We start from the raw sequence: 24,442 nt of genomic DNA, 5'->3' as shown, positions 1-24,442 counted from the left end.
AAGGATGTGTGCTGAGCCCCCTCCTCTTCACTCTGCTGACCCACGACTGCACACCAACATCCAGCTCCAACCTCTTCATTAAGTTTGCGGATGACACGACTGTGGTGGGTCTCATCAACAATGGCGATATGAGAATCTACAGGAGTGAGGTGAGCCGCTTGGCCATGTGGTGCAAGGACAACAATCTCTGCCTGAACGTGGAGAAGACGAAGGAGATTGTTGTGGACTTCAGGAGCGCGCACACCCAGCATGCTCCACTAACTATCAACGGTGCTGCAGTGGAGAGGGTGAGCAGCACCAAGTTTCTGGGTGTGCACATCTCTGAAGACCTGTCCTGGAGCAACAACACCGCATCACTGGCCAAAAAAGTCCAACAGCGTCTGTACTTCCTCCGCAAACTGAGGAGAGCAAGAACCCCGGCCCCCATCATGCACACATTCTACAGAGGCACCATCGAGAACATCCTGACCAGCTGCATCACCGTGTGGTACGGCGCCTGCACCGTGTCCTGCTGCAAGACTCTGCAGCGCATCGTGAGAACAGCTGAGAGGATCATTGGTGTCTCTCTCCCTTCTCTTATGGAAATCTATAACTCCCGCCACACCCGCAAAGCCATCAGGATTGCAGGTGACCCCACCCACCCATCTCACAGCCTCTTCAGCCTGCTGCCGTTGGGGAGGAGACTGCGGAGTCTCCGGGCCAAAACCAGCAGGCTCAAGGACAGTTTCTTTCACCAGGCGGTCAGGAGGCTCAACTCCCTCCCTGTTCTGCTCCTTCTCCCCCCTCTGCCCCCTGCCCCCCCTTCAGCATCTGACATCATGTCACCCTCACAGTCCCCCCCCCCCCCCAACACACACACACACCATTCATTCGCACACTGAACTCAGGGACTGCACATTTCACTTTACCTCGCTCATTTGCACTATTCCACACTACCTCACCTTAACAGCTATTAGTTTATTGTTTATACTGCTTATTTCATGTTTACCTGCTATACCTCAAGTGCCCTTGACTGTTTATTTTATGTCCTTTTGCTCCAATTTGTGTGTGTGTGTGTTTAGTCTATGTCTATTTCTTATCTAGAGTGTTTATACTGTTTATATTGTTTATTTCAGCTATTCTATTTTTATTTATTGCATTGCCTGTTTGCACCGTGGGTCAGAGAGGACTGAAATTTCATCTGTGCTGTATGTCGAGCATGTGTAGCATATTTGACAAAGTTGACTTGACTTGAAATTGCAGTTGTCCAATTCCATTTCACTTTTAGCTTTAATACACCACATAAGTGATTATACAGTATACTCAGGAGGAATAAAGCTCTTAATATTAGCCCATAAGCTAAAGTTGTGTAGTTTGCAGAGTAAAAGACTGGGAATGATCACATAATGATAAACGGTGTGCGCGGGTGTTGGTGAAGCAGTGTGGCTCCTTGGCTAGCTAGAGATTTAGCTTCACCAGTGCACACCCAGTATCAGTAGTCAGTATCAGTGTGTTCTTTTCTCTCTCTACACATTGTTTTGTGGTGACTTCACAGATTTCAGCAGCAATAAATGAAATGTCCGAGGCCAATAAGGACCTTCTGGAGAAATACAGGAAAGAGGTTGCCCTTCGCAGGAAATACCACGAGCAGTTAGTAGAGCTGAAAGGTAGTCTGTGTTTCTAATAAGATCTAAGAATATTCGGTACGCATACACATTCAACCAAAATATCCGAGTCGAATTCAAGAAAGTATGTCTCTTCCATCAGGCAACATCCGTGTCCTGTGCCGTGTGAAACCAGTCCTAAAAGAAGACCAGCATGACGAATGCCAGCCTGTCGCTGTGACCACGGACCCACACAATGAATCTACACTCACTGTCCTGAGTAAGGGCAAAGCAAAGACCTTTGAGCTGGACAAAGTCTTTCACCCTCAGGCTACTCAAGAGGAGGTAAGGATTCTACAACCCCAATTCCATAAATTTGGGACACTGTGTAAAACGTAAAGAAAAACACAGAATATGACGATTTGCAAATCATGGAAATTCATGAAATCATGAAAATAGTATAAACACAATGTATCAAATGTTGAAACTGAGAAATTTTATTGTTTTTTGAAAAATATATGTTCATTTTGAGTTTGATGTCTGCAACACGTTTCAGAAAAGTTGGGACAGGGGCAACAAAAGACTGAAAACGTTGTGTAATGCTTAAAATAAATAAATAAATAATTTGGTTAATTGGCAACAGTTCAATAACATGATTGGGTATAAAAAGAGCATCCCAGAAGTAAAGATAGGCAGGGGTTCACTGCTCTGTGAAAGACTGCGTGGGCAAACAGTGCAACAATTTAAGAATAACGTTCCTCAATGTAAAACTGCAAAGAATTTGTGGCTCACATCATCTATGGTCCATAATATCATTAAAAGATTCAGAGAATCTGGAGAAATCTCTGTATGCAAGAGACAAGGCTGAAAACTGACACTGGATGCCTGTTATCTTCAGGCCCTCAGGAGATGCTGCATTAAAAGCAGACACGTGTCTGTAGTGGAAATCACTGTATGGGCTCAGGAACACTTCAGAAAACCATCGTCTGTGAAAACAGTTCATTACTGCATCCACAAATGCAAGTTAAATCCAGATATAAACAAGATCCAGAAACACCGCCACCTTCTCTGGGCCCGAGCTCTTTTACGATGGATTGAGGCGAAGTGGAAAATTGTCCCGAGGTCTAATGAATCAAAAGTAGAAATCCTTTTTCGAAATCATGGACACCACATCCTCCGGCTTGTTATCAGTGCACAGTTCAAAAGCCAGCATCTGTGATGGTACGAGGATACATTAGTGCACATGACATGGGTAGCTTGTCCATCTGGGAAGGCCTCATTAATGCTGAATGATATAGACACGTTTCAGAGCAATATACTGCCATCCAGACAAAATCTTTTTCAGGGAAGGCCTTCCTTCTTTCAGCAAGACAATGCCAAACTGCTTTCTGCACATACAGTATTAAATCTGCAAGGCTCCACAGTAAGAGTCTGAGTGCTAAACTGGCTGCAGTCCAGACCTGTCTCCCATTTAAAACATTTGGCGCATTACAAAGTGCAAAATATGACAAAGGAGACCCCAAACTGTTGAGTAACTGAAATTGTATAATCAGGCAAGAATGGGACAACATTTCTCTTTCAAAACTACAGCAATTGGTCTCCTCAGTTCCCAAACGTTTACAGAGTGTTGTTAAAAGTAGAGGTAATGCAACACAGTGGGAAACATTCCCCGTCCCAACTTTTTTGAAACATGCTGCTGACATCAAATTCAAAATGAACATATATTTTTCAAAAAACAATAACATCTCAATTTCAACATTTATACGTGTCTTTGTACTATTTTCAATGAAATATATGGTTTCCATGATTTTGCAAATTGTCATATTGTTTTTTTATTTACATTTTATACAGTGTCCCAAATTTATGGAATTGGGATTTTAAGGTCATCATTTGAGCTGAAAATAATGGTTCATAATATTTGGGGTTAAAAAATAAAAAAAAAAAGTAGACAGGGTTCCTTTTTTGCTTGTTGTTCTACACATACTGTACAGTATCAAGCGCTTGGTGTCCATCTTTTTATCTGTTTTTTTTTTTGGACACTGGTTTATAAATATGTGCACAGGAGAAAGTTTAATGGTGATATTCGGGTCATGGAGTAGCATAGAAGCCTTTTGTATTAGATTAGTATACAATACTATTGTAACCCATGGGAACTAGAGACAGTAAGACACGTGTGAAATGTCTTTATTTATCCTTTTACATGAAGTATTTGTGAAGGTCTGTGGCACAGAACACAGGCAGTGTTCACTTCATATTCAGTAGGTAGGTTCTGTTCAGGGTTGCAGGAACACTTTGTATGAGGCACGAATACACACTTGATAGGACCTTGTTCCATTTCAGGGCACCATGCGCGCTCGCACACACTCATTCTCACTTACACTGCTTTAGAGTTGTTTCGTCGAGCCAATCCACCCAACGACATGGTTTTGGGAGGTGGGAAGAAACCAGAAAACTGGGAGAACAAGCTAAACTTTACACAGACTATAAGTGACCTGAGCTCAGGATCAAACCAGTCACCCTGGAGCTGTGAGGTCCTGTTGCCACTGTGCTTTAGATTAGTTAAACTAAAACAGGCAAAGGTCAAAACTGGGTGAACTTGATGATAAATACAGGAACAAAAATAGAGACAGAGGAACTAGCAACACCATCAATACTGTTTAGAATTTCTATAGAAAGAAGTACACCTTTTTTTCATGAACAAAAGAGGAACAAGTACTTATCAGGTTTCATTTTGGATGACCACAGGGGCGTGTAAAGTCTTGATAACACAATGAGACTAATAATGAGAGACATGGGTACACTAAACTATGAAAAAACAAATGTATAGGAAAGTAAAACCTGGTAACATTCTGTAAACATGCAGATAATCAATGAAACGTCTATATCTGTCCAATGTCCAACTCTCAGGTGTTCCAAGAAATCGAGCCCCTAATCACCTCCTGCATAGATGGATATCATGTCTGCATCTTTGCTTACGGTCAGACAGGCTCAGGGAAGACCTACACCATGGAGGTACAGTGACCTAAATGATGATGAATCAGTATTCAGGGATACATTCTCATGAATTGATTATTGAGATCCATGTGTAGCCATTCATGTGAATCTTATAAGAGGAAAAGTCATGTAGAATTTATGAAGACGTCTACTTCCAAAGTATCTCTATAGCGATCATCTCTATGTTCTCAGACACTAATAATAACATTATGAGCCTGTCAGTGGTGAAAACAAGTGGTTTACTTTGACTCAGATGTTTGCTGGGTGGAATTACATTGTATACAGTGGGGCAAAAAAGTATTTAGTCAGTCACCAATTGTGCAAGTTCTCCCACTTAAAAAGATGAGAGAGGCCTGTAATTTTCATCATAGGTACACTTCAACTATGAGAGACAGAATGAGAAAAAAAAATCCAGAAAGTCACACTGTCTGATTTTTAAAGAATTTATTTGCAAATTATGGTGGAAAATAAGTATTTGGTCAATAACAAAAGTTCATCTCAATACTTTTGTTATATACCCTTTGTTGGCAATGACAGAGGTCAAACGTTTTCTGTAAGTCTTCACAAGGTTTTCACACACTGTTGCTGGTATTTTGGCCCATTCCTCCATGCAGATCTCCTCTAGAGCAGGGATGTTTTGGGGCTGTCGCTGGGCAACACGGACTTTCAACTCCCTCCAAAGATTTTCTATGGGGTTGAGATCTGGAGACTGGCTAGGCCACTCCAGGACCTTGAAATGCTTCTTACGAAGCCACTCCTTCGTTGCCCGGGCGGTGTGTTTGGGATCATTGTCATGCTGAAAGACCCAGCCATGTTTCATCTTCAATGCCCTTGCTGATGGAAGGAGGTTTTCACTCAAAATCTCATGATACATGGCCCCATTCATTCTTTCCTTTACACGGATCAGTCGTCCTGGTCCCTTTGCACTTCAGATGGGCCTGGACATGTACTGGCTTAAGCAGGGGGACACGTCTGGCACTGCAGGATTTGAGTCCCTGGCGGTGTAGTGTGTTACTGATGGTAGCCTTTGTTACTTTGGTCCCAGCTCTCTGCAGGTCATTCACTAGGTCCCCCTGTGTGGTTCTGGGATTTTTGCTCACCGTTCTTGTGATCATTTTGACCCCACGGGGTGAGATCTTGCGTGGAGCCCCAGATCGAGGGAGATTATCAGTGGTCTTATATGTCTTCCATTTTCTAATAATTGCTCCCACAGTTGATTTCTTCACACCAAGCTGCTTACCTATTGCAGATTCAGTCTTCCCAGCCTGGTTCAGGTCTACAATTTTGTTTCTGGTGCCCTTTGACAGCTCTTTGGTCTTGGCCATAGTGGAGTTTGGAGTGTGACTGTTTGAGGTTGTGGACAGGTGTCTTTTATACTGATAACGAGTTCAAACAGGTGCCATTAATATAGGTAACGAGTGGAGGACAGAGGAGCCTCTTAAAGAAGAAGTTACAGGTCTGTGAGAGCCAGAAATCTTGCTTGTTTGTAGGTGACAAATACTTATTTTACCGAGGAATTTACCAATTAATTCATTAAAAATCCTACAATGTGATTTCCTGGATTCTTTCCCCCCATTCTGTCTCTCATAGTTGAGGTATACCTATGATGAAAATTACAGGCCTCTCTCATCTAAGTGGGAGAACTTGCACAATTGGTGGCTGACTAAATACTTTTTTGCCCCACTGTAGCCATTTTGTGGTTGCCAGTTATAGCGCTCTAACTCAATACTGGACCGATTTTAATTGTTTTTGGCCCTAGTAAATATTGGGACCCAAAGAGATGAGAAAATAGGGCCCAGGTTTAAAAAAAATCCCAGAGTTTTCCTTTAATAGATTGTTTTTGACATAACACTGTCAGAAGGCATGGACTATTTGCTTCAAACCACACTAAGAACAACATGGCAACACTTAGTTTTCTGTTGATTTTGCTTTATGTTAGGAATTGTTGTTTTATTTAAAAATAATAAAGGTCCATTTTCCAATAAAAAAAAAAATCCACAGGGATGCAAATGTATACCCTCACCTGTACATCCATTCATTAGTCAGTAATACTTATTACTTAAGGCCCTGGTCACACTACAGTTCGCGATGGGTTTGCGAATACTTGGCAATGAAAAATTGGTAGCATCGCCACCAATCATGCGATGCACGGCGAATGTTCTCTAAGCTTGGCGAGTTGTTTTTTGGTGTGTCTCCACCTTGTGAATGGCCAAAAAGGTCACAAAAAATTTCAATGCATGCATTGGAATTTGGTGCCGATGTTTTCGTCAGCAAACTAAGCGGCGAATACTTGCAAATAGGTTTGGGAATCCTTCCTGAAGCTCAGGCAACCTGTGTCAATCCTTTTGAGATGCATTTGTCTCGAATCCATGTCCCCGATGCTTGCGGGAGCCTCATTAACACAGTGGCTCGGCATGGCCTCACCTTCACCGAGACTTAAACAGTGCATTTTCATTTGGGGATCCTTCGGAGCGCGTTGTGATGTGAAGACTTTGCAAGTATTCTGTCAGGTATGCAGCGGTAGATGGCTCTAAGTGCAGGAAGTGTATTTATTAGCAGGCGGGATATTTACAAAAACAAAACACAAATGAAACCAAAAGCAAAACAGAAATCAGAGTATTTAACCAGGGTCATAAACATGGCTAGAAACAAACGTGACAGTGATGATGATAATGATAATACTTCACATAGTCTCTGTGACAACAGCGTCCTTAAATGCGTGTGCTGATTGCGCTCAAATCAGCATCAGGTGTTTCCCATAATGACTGGGTCCCCCAGAGCGCGCACAACGTGCTCTGTGAGCGAGCGCAGCTGCTCGAGCTGTGCCAGGCTCAAATGCATGAAGGCGTGACAGTCAAGTATTCGCCTGCTGTGTGATGACAGCTTTTAGCTCACGTGTATATCAGCACGCATCGCCACCAAAATGCCTCATTTTCATCGATAACCCATCACAAAGCATCGCGAGCTGTAGTGTGACTGTAACCTAAGATGCTTAATCGCATGATTTTTCCATATACATTTTGTCTTTAGTATTTACTGTACATCTTTTTTTTCCCTATCTACAGTATATGATCTTTGATTGCATGGATTTCCATTTATACACACAGACATACGAGCTTATAAATGATAAGATGTCATACTATACAGGGTCCTGTGGAGAACCCAGGCATCAACCAGCGAGCTCTGAAGCACCTTTTCAATGAGATTGAGGAAAGGAAAGACATGTGGACCTACACAGTCACTGTCAGCTCAGTGGAAATCTACAATGAGGTTCTCAGGTATCATTTCCTGTCTATAAATACAAAAAATGGATTTGGGGAGAAAGCTGGAACGGAGGCAAATTGTGCATCGTTTTTTGCAAGTAATGTTTAGACAAACCTAGTGGGGTCAAGATTATATTTGTGAAACATTGATTTTTTTTTCCCTTTAAATCTCAGAGATCTGCTGAGTAAAGATGGAGAGAAGCTGGACATCAAAATCAATCCTGATGGCACAGGTCAGCTCCATGTGCCTGGTCTCAGGATCAAAGAAGTCAAAAACTTTCAGCATATCAAAAAAGTGAGTCTCTCAGTGTAGTCTCAATCAAAAAACTTGAAAGTATAAGCTACACATTTCTGAATTATCTTGGTAACTGTTTGTTTCTGCAGATTCTGGCAACAGCACGGAGAAACAGGATAACATTTGGAACACAAATGAACCAGCATAGCTCTCGTTCACACGCTCTGCTCACCATCACAGTGCAGGGAACAGACCTCGCCACCGGCACCAAAACCACCGGTCAGCTTCACTGTCTAAATATATACAGTGCCTAACGTATATATTTTTTCTACAACCCTGATTCCAAAAAAGTTGGGACAAAGTACAAATTGTAAATAAAAACGGAATGCAATAATTTACAAATCTCAAAAACTGATATTGTATTCACAATAGAACATAGACAACATATCAAATGTCGAAAGCGAGACATTTTGAAATTTCACGCCAAATATTGGCTTGTTTGAAATTTCATGACAGCAACACATCTCAAAAAAGTTGGGACAGGGGCAATAAGAGGCTGGAAAAGTTAAAGGTACAAAAAAGGAACAGCTGGAGGACCAAATTGCAACTCATTAGGTCAATTGGCAATAGGTCATTAACATGACTGGGTATAAAAAGAGCATCTTGGAGTGGCAGCGGCTCTCAGAAGTAAAGATGGGAAGAGGATCACCAATCCCCCTAATTCTGCGCCGACAAATAGTGGAGCAATATCAGAAAGGAGTTCGACAGTGTAAAATTGCAAAGAGTTTGAACATATCATCATCTACAGTGCATAATATCATCAAAAGATTCAGAGAATCTGGAAGAATCTCTGTGCGTAAGGGTCAAGGCCGGAAAACCATACTGGGTGCCCGTGATCTTCGGGCCCTTAGACGGCACTGCATCACATACAGGCATGCTTCTGTATTGGAAATTACAAAATGGGCTCAGGAATATTTCCAGAGAACATTATCTGTGAACACAATTCACCGTGCCATCCGCCGTCGCCAGCTAAAACTCTATAGTTCAAAGAAGAAGCCATATCTAAACATGATCCAGAAGCGCAGACGTCTTCTCCGGGCCAAGGCTCATTTAAAATGGACTGTGGCAAAGTGGAAAACTGTTCTGTGGTCAGACGAATCAAAATTTGAAGTTCTTTATGGAAATCAGGGACGCCGTGTCATTCGGACTAAAGAGGAGAAGGACGACCCAAGTTGTTATCAGCGCTCAGTTCAGAAGCCTGCATCTCTGATGGTATGGGGTTGCATTAGTGCGTGTGGCATGGGCAGCTTACACATCTGGAAAGACACCATCAATGCTGAAAGGTATACCCAGGTTCTAGAGCAACATATGCTCCCATCCAGACGACGTCTCTTTCAGGGAAGACCTTGCATTTTCCAACATGACAATGCCAAACCACATACTGCATCAATTACAGCATCATGGCTGCGTAGAAGAAGGGTCCGGGTACTGAACTGGCCAGCCTGCAGTCCAGATCTTTCACCCATAGAAAACATTTGGCGCATCATAAAACGGAAGATACGACAAAAAAGACCTAAGACAGTTGAGCAACTAGAATCCTACATTAGACAAGAATGGGTTAACATTCCTATCCCTAAACTTGAGCAACTTGTCTCCTCAGTCCCCAGACGTTTACAGACTGTTGTAAAGAGAAAAGGGGATGTCTCACAGTGGTAAACATGGCCTTGTCCCAACTTTTTTGAGATGTGTTGTTGTCATGAAATTTAAAATCACCTAATTTTTCTCTTTAAATGATACATTTTCTCAGTTTAAACATTTGATATGTCATCTATGTTCTATTCTGAATAAAATATGGAATTTTGAAACTTCCACATCATTGCATTACGTTTTTATTTACAATTTGCACTTTGTCTTCTATAAGCAGAGTCCCAGTTGTGCCAGATTCTTTCACAGGCGTATTCATATTGAGATCACATGGCACTTTAATTGCACACAGCTCAACTCCATTCAACTAATTACATGACTTCTGATAGTACCTAGCTGTGCCAGACACAAGGGGAGTGAATACTTATGCAATCACAATTTCACATTGTTTATTATTCAATAATTCTGAGATATATTATTTCCCCCACTTTGATATTATGGGATACTTTGCATAGATGCATGATATATAATCCCAATTAAATCCACTTCGATTCCAGATTACAACACTACAAAGTGTAAAACTTTATGGGGTGAATACTTGTGCAAAGGACGGTATGTGCTTTATTGTAATATGCGTGATGACAACTGAGTACAGTTATTCAACTGTACTCACATTATACACTGAAAAGAATGTGCCGTTTATCCAAGGATCCTCGAATGGTTCTTCTCAGAAAACCTAAGCCTAGTCATCTACTAAAAATATCAAGTGAATTAGCAAACAAGATAAACTTGTACTGCTTGCACAACTCGTTCTTTGAATTTTAACAAGAGAACCTGCATACCATTTTGTTTTCTAGAACAAAAGCAGAAGCTGAAGAGTTGCCTTTATTTGCGTCATTACACATTTAAAAACAATCTATAGATTGCCTTTGGTATCTTTAGGCCTGGGATTAAATACAAGGTTTCTATGTTAAATACGTGCATCATTTTCTACCGTAGAATTAACAACTTTCTTTCTATTGAGTCCAATCATTGTGTGTGCATCCTTGCTCTAGGTAAGCTGAATCTGGTGGACCTGGCTGGTTCAGAGCGTGTGTCCAAGTCAGGGGCGGAGGGCGAGCGGCTGAAGGAGGCCCAGAACATCAATCGCTCATTGCTGGCACTGGGGGACGTGATCCAGGCCCTGAGGGGCCGCCAGACCTACATCCCCTTCAGGAACTCGCGCCTCACATATCTACTGCAGGACTCACTGGGCAAGGGCAACAAAACAGCCATGGTGGTGCAGGTAAAGCACATGTCTGTATTCAGTACTGTAGTAGAACCACATTAGTAACAACTACACCATCATCTAAGAGTGTAAGAAGGCTAAAATAAAAGCTAGACAGCCTTTCGATTTCATAAAATCGGTGAAATTTAGTCATTGTGATAGGTTTATTTCTGTAATATCTTAAAACCAGGCCGTTCTGTGGCTGGGAAGTGATTTAATTTGAGGGGATTCCTGAGCAAATAATGTGCATGAAATTGCTCACTTCACACAGTCAAGCAAACAGAGGAAGTCCGTGTGTGCATGCACAGGTTGACCTTCTTCTTCTGGGTTTTACAGCAGCTGGCATCCACAGTGTTGCATTACTGCCATCTACAGGTTTACCTTGACTGTGCACTGACAGTTCCGTCATTCTGTCGCTGAACGAACAGCTGATCACACCGAGGTGCTCGCTGACCGCCGATATTTATTAGTTTGGTCCTGCGTTTCCTTTCCTTCGCAACATACAGTAACGTCTTTTCTTCTCGCTTTCCATTCCTGTAGTCGGGCTTTCATGTTTCATTCACACACTCACGTCCTCCATTTTTCTCTCCTGTTTCAAATTTGTATCCCACAATGCCTTGTGTGAACAGGGAAAGCCCACCACATGATGCATGACGTAGTATCTTGTATTGGGTCATGGTGAAGCAGGAAAAAATAGTGAAAAATTTAGAGCCGCGTGACCCTCATCTCATCTCATTATCTCTAGCCGCTTTATCCTGTTCTACAGGGTCGCAGGCAAGCTGGAGCCTATCCCAGCTGACTACGGGCGAAAGGCGGGGTACACCCTGGACAAGTCGCCAGGTCATCACAGGGCTGACACATAGACACAGACAACCATTCACACTCACATTCACACCTATGGTCAATTTAGAGTCACCAGTTAACCTAACCTGCATGTCTTTGGACTGTGGGGGAAACCGGAGCACCCGGAGGAAACCCACGCGGACACGGGGAGAACATGCAAACTCTGCACAGAAAGGCCCTCGCCGGCCACGGGGCTCGAACCCGGACCTTTTTGCTGTGAGGTGACAGTGCTAACCACTACACCACCGTGCCGCCCCCGCGTGACCCTAAATTCATTAATTGTTCTATTAAAAACAAGAGTGCTCTGAGAGCACAATATCCTCCGCTGGTAACTATATCTATGCTATAAACGCTTAATACACCTTAATGAAATTGTCAAAGTACAAGTTTGGTAATCAAGGGCTGTAACTCTGGTAAAATGTGACTGAATTGAACGAAAGTGTAATATCTGTATTACTGACATAACAAAGAATCCTGTCAAGTTTTGTGAAATTCCTCCATAAATTGTGAGAGGAGTTGATTTCAGAAGGTGAGGATGGACAGACATTGCCACGACATAATCCCCTTTCGGGCCTTTCGGCCAGCGGGGGATAAAAAAAAAACAACTTTTTGCCAAATTACATGAAATTCCTCCAAAAATTGTGAGGGAAGTTGATTTTAGAAAGCAAGCACACCTTGATGAAATTGCCAAAGTACAAGTTTGTTAATAATCAAGGGCATAACTCTGGTAAAATTTGATCAAATTAAACAAAATTTCAGTATGCGTATAACTGTCATATAACAAAGCCTTTTGCCAAGTTTGTTGAAATTCCACCGCAGATTGTGAGAGGAGTTGATTTCAGAAGAACGCACACCCTCATGAAATTGTCAAAGTAAAAGTTATATAATCAAGGGTCAAAACTCTGGTAAAGTTTTCACAAATGAAATTAAATCGCAATATGCGTATTCCCGTCATACAACAAGGCCTTTTTCCAAGCTTTGAGAAATTCGTCCAAAAATTGTGAGAGGAGTTGATGTCAGAAGGCAAGCACACCTTCATGAAATTGTCAAAGTATAAGCTTGTTAATGAAGGGCCACAACTCTGGTAAAATGCGACCGAATTGAAGAAAGCAATGCGTACTAATGACATATAACAAGGCCTTTTTGCCAAGTTTCATGAAATTTCTCCAAAAATTGTGAGGAGTTGATTTCAGAAGGAAAACACACTCTCATGAAATTATCAAAGTATAATTTTGTTAATCAAGGGCTGTAACTCTGGTAAAATGTGACTGAATTTAACAAAATTACAATATGCGTATTACCGACATAGAACAAAGAATCCTGCCAAGTTCTGTGAAATTCCTCCAAAAATTGAGAGAGGAATTGATTTCAGAAGGTGAATACCCTTCCCGGGGCCGGACAGACAGACGGACATCACCACGACATAATCCCTCTTCAGGTCTTTCGGCCAGCGGGGGATAAAAACTAACTAGACTGCATTTCCGCAGAGAAAATGCAAAGTGTGCTTGCTGAGCTGTAGCAGAACAGCTATCATGCTAGCATGCTAATAGACTGGCGTCATGGCATTCCGGGGAACGCCCCCCAGCCGCCATCTTGCAGGGCAAACAAAACGGACCATCGCCACTACCGGCTACGTTATCTCGGACGAATTTATGAAGTTATATAGCCAGTTTTCTAAAATAAAGATCAATGTCAGCAAAATCAAGCAAACAGAAGTATATAGATACATTAGACGACATCTCACGACAACGGTATGCAGCCAAACTGGCCTTGATTGGGGGAATTGACCCCTACAAAGTGGACAAAGATGCATTTTCAAGTGACTATGCAGGGCTGCCAAAGCCTGAAACTGCCAAAGCCTGAAACTGCCAAAGCCTGAAACTGACTTCATCAAACTTTAAAGGCTGTCTGATATATACAAAAATAGTTTAAATCAGAAAGCTGCACACATTTGCGCAGCCCGAGCGGTGTGCAGGACTGCGCAAATGTGTGCAGCTTTCCGATTTAAACTGTTTTTTTCTCATCCTTATACTTCCTGTTTCATGGACTGTAACGGATTTGCTTATTTAGTAATTTTAATACAGAATTTACTTTGAAATTATAATCAGACACTCCAACGCCCCCCCCCCCAAAAAAATCGGATCTGTGCGATTCAGGCGGCATCCGCCAAAAGGCGTGCTGTTTGCATCCCAAACACAAATCAAATCATACAGAATAGACCTAAAATGTTTTTCAAAAATGACCCTTGCGTGAGTGAAGTGACAAGTTTCAAATAGAAACGTGACAAACGAGCGATATTAAGTGTACATTACAATGTAAACGTACACTCAGCGGTTCCAGTTAGGCATTCTCCAGAGATTGTTCACATGATGTTTTGGTTTCCAAAAACAAACTTAAACACAATTGATTGTTTATTTAAACAACTTACCACTTATAAAATGATCGGAGCAGACTTTGCTGTGTTTGGAAGGCTGATAATCCTTACGGTTGATTCTCGCAAGCCATAGATTTCTCCTTTGTAGCTGAGTTTCTTTGTTTGCTCGCCTTCGTGCTCCCGTACAGTGGGAATTCCATAAAAGCTCCGCTTGACTTCATCATCTGACCTATTACGACAGCCGTGAATACAACAGGTGTGCACCATTGCTAGCTTTAAATAGCCTGCTTGGGTTCTTTTGAAGACTTTGTACTCGCGCGTTACAATGTGTGCTCAGTCACCGTACAGTAAGCTTGACCCGCAAGATGGCCGCCACTAGGGAATCCCCGACTCTGTGACGTCATGTGAAAACTATCTATAGCTAGCATACTAACAGCTAGCATACTAGAGTGGAGGAGCTCCTTATGACATCATCACTCCAAAGTTCTACCCATTCATTTCAATGGCACGGAATTTTGCCGAAAAATGGGAATACCGAACGACAAGGGGTAGTGCAACCATTTTAACAAGCACGCCATTCCAGATCGGGCCCTACGTTTCAGCGTTGGAACGGTGTCTCTATCTCGAAAGCCCTAGGAAGAGGAGTGGATCCAAAAAACGGGTGAAACGGAATAATAAAAATAAAACTTAAGAACAACAATAGTGTGCTTTTGCAAGCACACTAATAAAATTGGAAGTCTGCGATTCAAATTCAGTAGCTTTTGGTCCACTAAACAAGAATAATTGCGTGTCAGGGAAAATTATTTTTATGACCTAAATTGAAAAATCTGAAAGGCAGTCTAGCTTTAAAGGATAAACACCAGCATTTAAGAAATAAATGCTGAACTTGAACCCTGAACTGTGCTGTGTACATTCTCATTTGTGGTGATCATTTGTAGTAACAGCTTTGAGATTAAGCAGTTATTTAAAACAGGAAGTAGACGGTTTAAAAAGGAATACTCCTATACAAGCAGAATGGGGCTTATTTTCTACATCCCAAAGCTCCGCTGGTCTGAAGATTCACAAGGAGATGTAGTACCAAACCAGACCAACGTACACGCAGGGCAAATTAACCTCACCACTTCTTGTTTAGACTTTTTTTTCTCTCTTTATCCAGATTTCCTCACTGGAGAGGAATGCTGAAGAGACGCTGTGCTCGCTGAAGTTTGCGCAGCGTGTGTGTAAAGTAGAGCTGGGCCCTGCTGCACGGAAGACTGAAAGTGGAGGGCATTGTGAAAACTACTCCTAAAGCGACCTCCACCTGCACACTTCTGCAACTAGAAGTCCGGGAATCTTTTTATCCAAAGTTGTTTTGTCTGAGATATCTAATGAGATTCCTATTTTATTTCAAGGGCTATGGTTCAGGAAACCACATAAGTAGCATCTATTTCTTCCTGTTGAGTATTCGCAAGAGTCACGGTTAATTGAGGTATTTCACCTGACGTCACAGGGTCACGTGACGCCCCGGTGTCTGCCATTTTGAACGTCAAGCTACATACTAACGCTGCAGACAGAGAGGGAGAACCAGCTTGAAAAAAAAACGTGTTACAGACACCTAGAATAGATTAATTTGTCAGTAAGCACTCTATAAATAACCATGGTGTTTGCTTGTTGTGCTGTGGGCTGCCACAACAGACAGGGACAGCGTGCAGGACGCTCCTTTTACCGGTTTCTAGTGATGGGAATTTCGGCTCTTTTGGCTCTTCTTACTATAAGGAGCCGGCTCTTTCGGCTCCCAAACGGCTCCTGAGATTTTATCTCATCATCTCATTATCTCTAGCCGCTTTATCCTTCTACAGGGTTGCAGGCAAGCTGGAGCCTATCCCAGCTGACTACGGGCGAAAGGCGGGGTATACCCTGGACAAGTCGCCAGGTCATCACAGGGCTGACACATAGACACAGACAACCATTCACACTCACATTCACACCTATGGTCAATTTAGAGTCACCAGTTAACCTAACCTGCATGTCTTTGGACTGTGGGGGAAACCGGAGCACCCGGAGGAAACCCACGCGGACACGGGGAGAACATGCAAACTCCGCACAGAAAGGCCCTCGCCGGCCCCGGGGCTCGAACCCAGACCTTCTTGCTGTGAGGCGACAGCGCTAACCACTACACCACCGTGCTGCCCCTGAGATTTTATTTTTGATTTAATTGCTGCAATTAACTAGTTAATTAATTACATTATTATTTATATTTTATCAATAGGATGTTTTCCATTTTATTTTTTAGTTTTTGTAGCCATTGTAAAGCTTTGTAAAGTATAGCAGTGTAACAATGTTCTAGCTATAGAAATAAAACTTACTTACCAATTAATAAATTATTTTCTCACAAACATAATGCAAAACTGTGTTATATTACCAATATAAAATACACAGCTGATTTTCCCCTCCTCAGGTGCCTCACAGACTCCTCTCCCCTGCGCTCCACAGCTTTAAGCATTACACCAATTTTATATTTTCGCAGCTGTGAATGACATCAACCCCCCCAACCAAAAAAAGTAGGCGTACACCATGCTACTTTTTTTTCCTTTGAATGGTAATAGACAACACAAAGACGCAATCGGACAGCAACTTTTTTGTGAAAGTCTCTCTCTCTGAGGCACCTAAGGATAAAAAACTAATTCGGCTCCCCAACCCGGCTCCCACCGAAGAGCCGGCTCCCGTCGTTCACTTCAAAGAGCCGGCTCTTTGAACCGGATCGTTCGCGACCGACACATCACTACCGGTTTCCTACTGACCCAGACAAGAGGGCCAAATGGATTGCGGCTGTGAAGAGACAGGATTGGGAGCCAACAGAGTACTCCAGACTTTGCAGTGATCATTTCATTTCAGGTTAGTTTATCAGTTAACGCAATTTTGATAAAATATATAGCAAAAAGTAAATGGGTCAGTGTTTGTTAACCCATCTGAGCAGTGAAACAAGGCAGTGTTAATTTGTCTAGGGTTGCATGGAGCAGACATCAGACATAAAACGCAATAACAGAGGCTAGAAAGAAACGGGACACAGAAATAAATAAACAGGGCTCCATACCAAGGCTGGGTACAGTGTTTGTGATAAAAGACAGATCCAATTTAACACGAATCACAGCTTACTTTCTTGTTAAAATGTGCAAAGGTCTCCACCATCTCATACCGCCTTGCACTGAAGGACTTAAGCGTGCCGTCCAAAATGGCTGCGTCACGTGACTTGGTCACGTGGGTGAAATACCTCAATACATGAGCGCGTGAACAGCATCGTCTCCTTTCTACAGGCTGAGCGGCATGTCCGAGTGCGATATTCCTGCGTGGAGGGAGATTGCCTCACTGCACTTTTACTACGTTCTAGAAAACCACACCGTCCTACTCGATAAGGACATTTTATTTATCGGACACTCTTGGGAGCATGAAATAAAAGGTCTTTTTAGTTTTCACTTCCTCACTCATGTGGATGCTGCTGTAATGAGTCTTTTCAGGTTAACGCTGTCACGTGTCTGTAGCTGATCTACACTGAGGGGATGAAAATGTGTTGAGAGCTTTTGTGATTATGTAACTGTATGAAGCTTGTTTTTGTGTTCATTATATGGATGTACTGAGGAGAGGTACAGTAGATGGATGCACTGAGGGGCGCAAACATGCATCAGTCTGGGAAACGGCACTGCTGTGGCACATCCGCTTTAAAAAACCCTAAATATTGTTTCACCAAAAGAATATGAAAAGTGTTTCATACATTTTAATCTTGTCTCATCGTTCTGTCCACAAGAAATCATAGTTTCCATAATCCACAGTAACCCCATGTTCTGTTTATTAGTATATAATCAGGTCATATTATTGAATTATTCTTGGTGCAATGTCTGTGGGAGGTTTATAAACAAGTAACGTGAGTAATAATTATCGTAGGACGTTTCTTCTTCAAGGTCTGAACAGGTATTAGCCGTTTTATTAGACATTTATTATAGCAAATGAGAAATGCACTTTACTTCCACTACAAAACTAGGTGCTTCGTCCATAGAACTAGTGAATATTTCAACAAAAATGTTTTTGAATTTAGTTCTGCTTGTGCCATTTTTTTTTTTGTTCGTAGATAAATTTATACAAAGATTTAACGTAGATGGACTAAAGTTTATTTAATCTCATGTGAACGTCATATTACTGGGGCTCAGTGTTGTAGGAAATTGTAGAATCATGACTGGAAAGTGAACACACACCTCTGTTATAACTATTACATTCCGATTCATCTCCATCCAAAACAAAAATATTTAATTTGGTTTCTGTACTCCAGGTGAGTTAAGCAATTTAAAAGTAAATATTAGAGGATATTAGCTTGTTGCTGAAGCCAAAAAGAGAAACGGTGTTTATAAGGAAAACACAAGCACTGTCCTTGGCAGTCTTACAAATTTCTACACTCACTTTACTGTCCGACTTTGGGCCTTGAAACTTTCCTGATCACATGTATATCAGTTGCACCAGAGAGAAATAAAGTCTAACAACATCTCTTGGCTCCTTTGTTTCAAACCTTGCAACTTTTGGAGGTGACTTCGTTAAAACTGCTGCGTTTTTGACTGTATTGCTTACAAATAGCTACTTAAACCTAGCCTGGGAAATCCTATGCTGCTTTGCACAATCGTTCCGATCTGAAAAGACAGCATGGAAACTATGGTCTAAAGCAGGGGTCACCAAACTTTTTGCTCTGGGGGCCACACTGTCGTTCCTGACTGTGATGGGGGCCGGGGTCGGGTCAGCTATATAACATAGAATTGTATGACCCAGAAAAATATGCCCACCAGCAGGCCTCATTGTGTAGTAGAGATTACTAGCCTGGCACGGCCATCCCCACTACTATATCCACACTTGATTCCTGGCACATATTTGTTTATCTTTACTAGTGGTTTGCAAAAGTATTAATCGAGATCTTCACACTTGGTTTTAATTTGAAATACCACTGATATTCCATTTATTTATTTTCTAATAAAAATAACATCAAAGCTGTCAAGGTAAGAAACATCTGCCTAGTTGAGGTGATTGACACTGGCAAAGGTGAGTGGAAAATTATAAGTTGTAGGTAGGCCTGTTGATATTATTAATAATAATTGTGTGCAGCACTTAATAAAGGTCAAATAAATAGGCCTAGAAAATAAATACATTTAAAAAACAGTGAAATTATTATAATAATATGAGCAATAGATCACAGTAGTTGTGCTGTGTCCTGCACGTCATTGCTCTCATCCATGGCCAAAGCAAAAAACTCGAATTCTGACGCTCTCTCATTCAGCTGGTCATACACGTTGTCCCCCAAATCTTCGGTTCGCCTGGTCATAGTAGGTGCAGAGAGACTCACCGCGCTGAGCGCATCCTTCTTGTCGGGACACACCTCCTCGGCCACAGCAAGCATGCATACTTTAACAAAGTCCCCGTCAGTAAACGGCTTTCCATGGGTAGCTAGTAGGTGAGCGACCTTATAGCTAGCTCGGACAGCAGCCTGGTTGATCTGGGTTTGGCGAAGGAATACATTCTGTTGTGCAGCCAGTCCGCATTTCATCCTCCGAATCCTGTCTTCTCTTGTTTGCCCTCGCAAACTAGCATACTCTTTGTGGCGGGTTTTGTAGTGACGACGCAGATTATATTCTTTGAAAACTGGCACACTTTCTTTACATACAAGACAAACTGCACGGTCCTTACACTGAACGAAAAAATAATCGGTGGTCCACTGTTCTTTAAAAACTCTGCACTCTCTGCCAGCTTTTCGCTGACCGCTAGCCATTTTACTGTCCTGAACACTGACAGTTCTCTGCGCGTGCGCTGCCTGTCACTGCTTGATCGCGAGCATATGACGAAAATTCTGAAAATATGAATAGTTCATTTTATAACTAAATATCAATTTTAATTGATAAAATCAACAAAATACAAGATGCAGACATTATTATTTGTCAAAAAGCAATGAAAAAAAAAATAGGCCATGACCACTTTTGGGGATTGCCTCATAGGGCTGGTTCAAAGTGGTGGGGGGCAGAGGGGCCGGTCAAAGGGGGGTGGCGGGCCAGAGTCGGCCCGTGGGCCGTAGTTTGGTGACCCCTGGTCTAAAGGCTCGCCTGAGTTAGGGATCCAATCAGAGAGTGGGGAGGGGTGGAAAGACGGTGACGCGTACTACTCGACAAACGGAAGCTTGTAGTTTATTTGGGACTGTTTACGGATCACATTTAACACGGCGGCGAGCGATACGAACCAAACTTTCGATCAAGCTTTAGACACTGTTCTGAATAGTTTAGAGCGAAAGTTTGTTTTAAAAAAAGAACAGCGTTTGGCGTTACAGTCTTTCTTCGCCTCTTCGTCGCTCTAACTACGTCACCGGGTACAAGTGCCATGATTTGGCATATACGTAGCCCATGGCCAATGATAGACATTCGCAACGTCCAATAAACGGCCGTTGACAATCGTAAACCACACCTCCCCTACGAGAAATTCAATAGGTGGATTCCAGACCATATTTCACTTGTGATATGGTCTGGTGTTAACCAGACTAACTTAAACCCAGTTTTCCCAGAGACTAAAATTTTAAACAGAATTCCAAAGAATAATTAGCTGAGTGCAAGAAGGTTCTGGGTTCGAGCCCAGCGGCCGACAGGGGCCTTTCTGACTACGTTCAGACTGCACCCTGAAACGACCCATATCCGATTTTTTTGCCCATATGCGACCTGTATCCGATTTGTTATTGACAATCTGAACGACACAGATCCGATTTTTTCACATGCGACCCAGGCCGCTTGGATATGTGGTCCTAATTCCGATGCATATCCGTTATTTTCACATGCGACTGCAGTCTGACCGGACAGGTTGCATTCATGCGACCTACACGTCATCAACAAGAGACAAACGTCACTATTCTGCGTTGGCTAATCCCGCCTCTTTGGTGGAAAACAACAACATTTGTACAGTTTTCAGAATTTAAATAGACTTTTATAGAATTGATCAAGCTAATGGTGGATTTGGTAGGGACCTGGATGTTGATCTGTTAGCCTGATTAAATAAAACAGTTTCTATAACTGATTTATAACTTAAACCATCCTGTATTACAAGATAAGATTGTTCTGGAAATTTCCAGTAATTTGACACCTTCGGTCTCATTAGTCTGCTGCCCACATTAATCAGATTATTGTGTGAGTTCCGCCGCCGCCACAAAAACCACATCGCCAGGTCTCGCCTCATCTCCATGCTTTACTTGCAAACTTGAAGAGTGCGCTTTTTTTTTGTTTACGTAGATGTGCTTATTACGTGTCAATTTGCGCATGCGGGACACTTTTGGGTCGTTTTCCGTTCATATTGGAGATCGCATACAAGTCTCATATAATTGGTAATGTGAACGGCCTAACAAAAAAATCGGATTTCACAACAAATCAGGTATGGGTCGTTTCAGGTTGCAGTCTGAACGTAGCATCTGTGTGGAGTTTGCATGTTCTCCGCGTGGGTTTCCTCCGGGTGCTCCGGTTTCCCCCACAGTCCAAAGACATGCAGGTTAGGTTAACTGGTGGCTCTATATTGACCCACGGTGTGAATGTGAGTGTGAATGGATGTTTGTCTCTATGTGTCAGCCCTGTGATGACCTGGAGGCTTGTCCAGTGTGTATAGTCAGGCGGTATTTGTTTATATCTGGATGCTACTTTCCAAAATTTGCCAAGTCTTGTTTTTGGTAATAATATACAAGTTCAGATATAAATTCATAAATCTGGACTTGTTATAATGTTTATAGGCTGCTGTTTCATAGTTAATTATGCAGGGCAACTTTGTGCATAAAAAGAGCCCTGAAACCAAATTGGTATAAAAGTATTACATCATTAATATGCATCCATAATAGATGTTATTTGTAGCACACAACCTTTTTACTCGAGTCAAAAGCACGGTTCATACATTAGATACCCATTTAACCCTAAAAGGACCTCAACTACTGAGTGGGATCAGTTCGAACCTCAGAGGTGCTGTGCTGCTCAGTCTATTCAACTGACATAACTTTTTGGTTTTAGGAGTTTGTTACTCTATAGATTCTTTATCTAAAAGTATGTTTGTTTCAAGATTGATGAAAAAAGGGTTTAACAAGGTGACTGATTTTCTCTTGGGGTCCTATAACTGAGATTTGTTGCAAAAATATTTCAGCAAGTTAGTCGCTTCTTTGTATGTTTGCATGCTTGTCTCAGATGTCTGCCATAATTAAGAATATAACTCTTTCTTACAAATTGTAGATAACTAGTGAACCTGTTAGTTCTAGAGTTACTGAAATGTCTGATGCTTATCTGTCTATGCACTCTCCATACAGAACAACAGACAATCCAGCGGATACAGAGGAAACTGACATTGTTTACAACCCCGATTCCAAAAAAGTTGGGACAAAGTACAAATTGTAAATAAAAACGGAATGCAATGATGTGGAAGTTTCAAAATTCCATATTTTATTCAGAACAGAACATAGATGACATATCAAATGTTTAAACTGAGAAAATGTATCATTTAAAGAGAAAAATTAGGTGATTTTAAATTTCATGACAACAACACATCTCAAAAAAGTTGGGACAAGGCCATGTTTACCACTGTGAGACATCCCCTTTTCTCTTTACAACAGTCTGTAAACGTCTGGGGACTGAGGAGACAAGTTGCTCAAGTTTAGAGATAGGAATGTTAACCCCTTCTTGTCTACTGTAGGATTCTAGTTGCTCAACTGTCTTAGGTCTTTTTTGTCGTATCTTCCGTTTTATGATGCGCCAAATGTTTTCTATGGGTGAAAGATCTGGACTGCAGGCTGGCCAGTTCAGTACCCGGACCCTTCTTCTACGCAGCCATGATGCTGTAATTGATGCAGTGTGGTTTGGCATTGTCATGTTGGAAAATGCAAGGTCTTCCCTGAAAGAGACGTCGTCTGGATGGGAGCATATGTTGCTCTAGAACCTGGATATACCTTTCAGCATTGATGGCATCTTTCCAGATGTGTAAGCTGCCCATGCCACACGCACTAATGCAACCCCATACCATCAGAGATGCAGGCTTCTGAACTGAGCGCTGATAACAACTTGGGTTGTCCTTCTCCTCTTTAGTCCGAATGACACGGCGTCCCTAATTTCCATAAAGAACTTCAAATTTTGATTCGTCTGACCACAGAACAGTTTTCCACTTTGCCACAGTCCATTTTAAATGAGCCTTGGCCCAGAGAAGACGTCTGCGCTTCTGGATCATGTTTAGATACGGCTTCTTCTTTGAACTATAGAGTTTTAGCTGGCGACGGCGGATGGCACGGTGAATTGTGTTCACAGATAATGTTCTCTGGAAATATTCCTGAGCCCATTTTGTGATTTCCAATACAGAAGCATGCCTGTATGTGATGCAGTGCCGTCTAAGGGCCCGAAGATCACGGGCACCCAGTATGGTTTTCCGGCCTTGACCCTTACGCACAGAGATTCTTCCAGATTCTCTGAATCTTTTGATGATATTATGCACTGTAGATGATGATATGTTCAAACTCTTTGCAATTTTACACTGTCGAACTCCTTTCTGATATTGCTCCACTATTTGTCGGCGCAGAATTAGGGGGATTGGTGATCCTCTTCCCATCTTTACTTCTGAGAGACGCTGCCACTCCAAGATGCTCTTTTTATACCCAGTCATGTTAATGACCTATTGCCAGTTGACCTAATGAGTTGCAATTTGGTCCTCCAGCTGTTCCTTTTTTGTACCTTTAACTTTTCCAGCCTCTTATTGCCCCTGTCCCAACTTTTTTGAGATGTGTTGCTGTCATGAAATTTCAAATGAGCCAATATTTGGCGTGAAATTTCAAAATGTCTCACTTTCGACATTTGATATGTTGTCTATGTTCTATTGTGAATACAATATCAGTTTTTGAGATTTGTAAATTATTGCATTCCATTTTTATTTACAATTTGTACTTTGTCCCAACTTTTTTGGAATCGGGGTTGTACTTCTGAAAATAGTCCAGTGGCTGTTCGGTCGTAATATGTGTTACCAATAACTGCTTTTGTGTTTGAATCCTTAGGCAAAGTGTTACTTCTTGAAGTCGTTTGGACATTTTTTTTGTTTTTTTAAACTGCTAGCAGCTTAGTAATAAATGTATCACAGAAATTTCTGAAATGAGAGATTGTGAGCGGAGTTCTGGAATGTAGATAAGCTATAAATATTCTCAAGTTCTGTAGCAATAGTGTAAAATATTTCTGGCTTTATGTTCTC

General features: G+C 41.9%; 1 protein-coding gene across 1 annotated transcript in view; it reads left to right on the top strand.

Annotated features, from left to right (window-relative positions):
- The window catches only part of si:ch211-257p13.3 (kinesin-like protein KIFC3), a 92,619-nt gene extending 76,127 nt beyond the window's left edge, over window positions 1–16,492 (top strand). The window contains exons 15-22 of the mRNA XM_060921762.1: window positions 1,535–1,646; window positions 1,747–1,928; window positions 4,491–4,595; window positions 7,725–7,855; window positions 8,015–8,135; window positions 8,225–8,354; window positions 10,775–11,004; window positions 15,360–16,492. Of these exons, the coding sequence (XP_060777745.1) occupies window positions 1,535–1,646; window positions 1,747–1,928; window positions 4,491–4,595; window positions 7,725–7,855; window positions 8,015–8,135; window positions 8,225–8,354; window positions 10,775–11,004; window positions 15,360–15,491 (1,143 nt within the window). The 3' untranslated portion in view covers window positions 15,492–16,492. The remainder of the gene's footprint in view (window positions 1–1,534; window positions 1,647–1,746; window positions 1,929–4,490; window positions 4,596–7,724; window positions 7,856–8,014; window positions 8,136–8,224; window positions 8,355–10,774; window positions 11,005–15,359) is intronic.
- Window positions 16,493–24,442: the final 7,950 nt, after the last annotated feature.

The sequence above is a fragment of the Neoarius graeffei genome, chromosome 5, assembly GCF_027579695.1.
Source record: "Neoarius graeffei isolate fNeoGra1 chromosome 5, fNeoGra1.pri, whole genome shotgun sequence".
In the NCBI taxonomy this organism is placed as follows: domain Eukaryota; kingdom Metazoa; phylum Chordata; class Actinopteri; order Siluriformes; family Ariidae; genus Neoarius; species Neoarius graeffei.
This window is presented reverse-complemented; position numbering and strand designations above follow the sequence as displayed.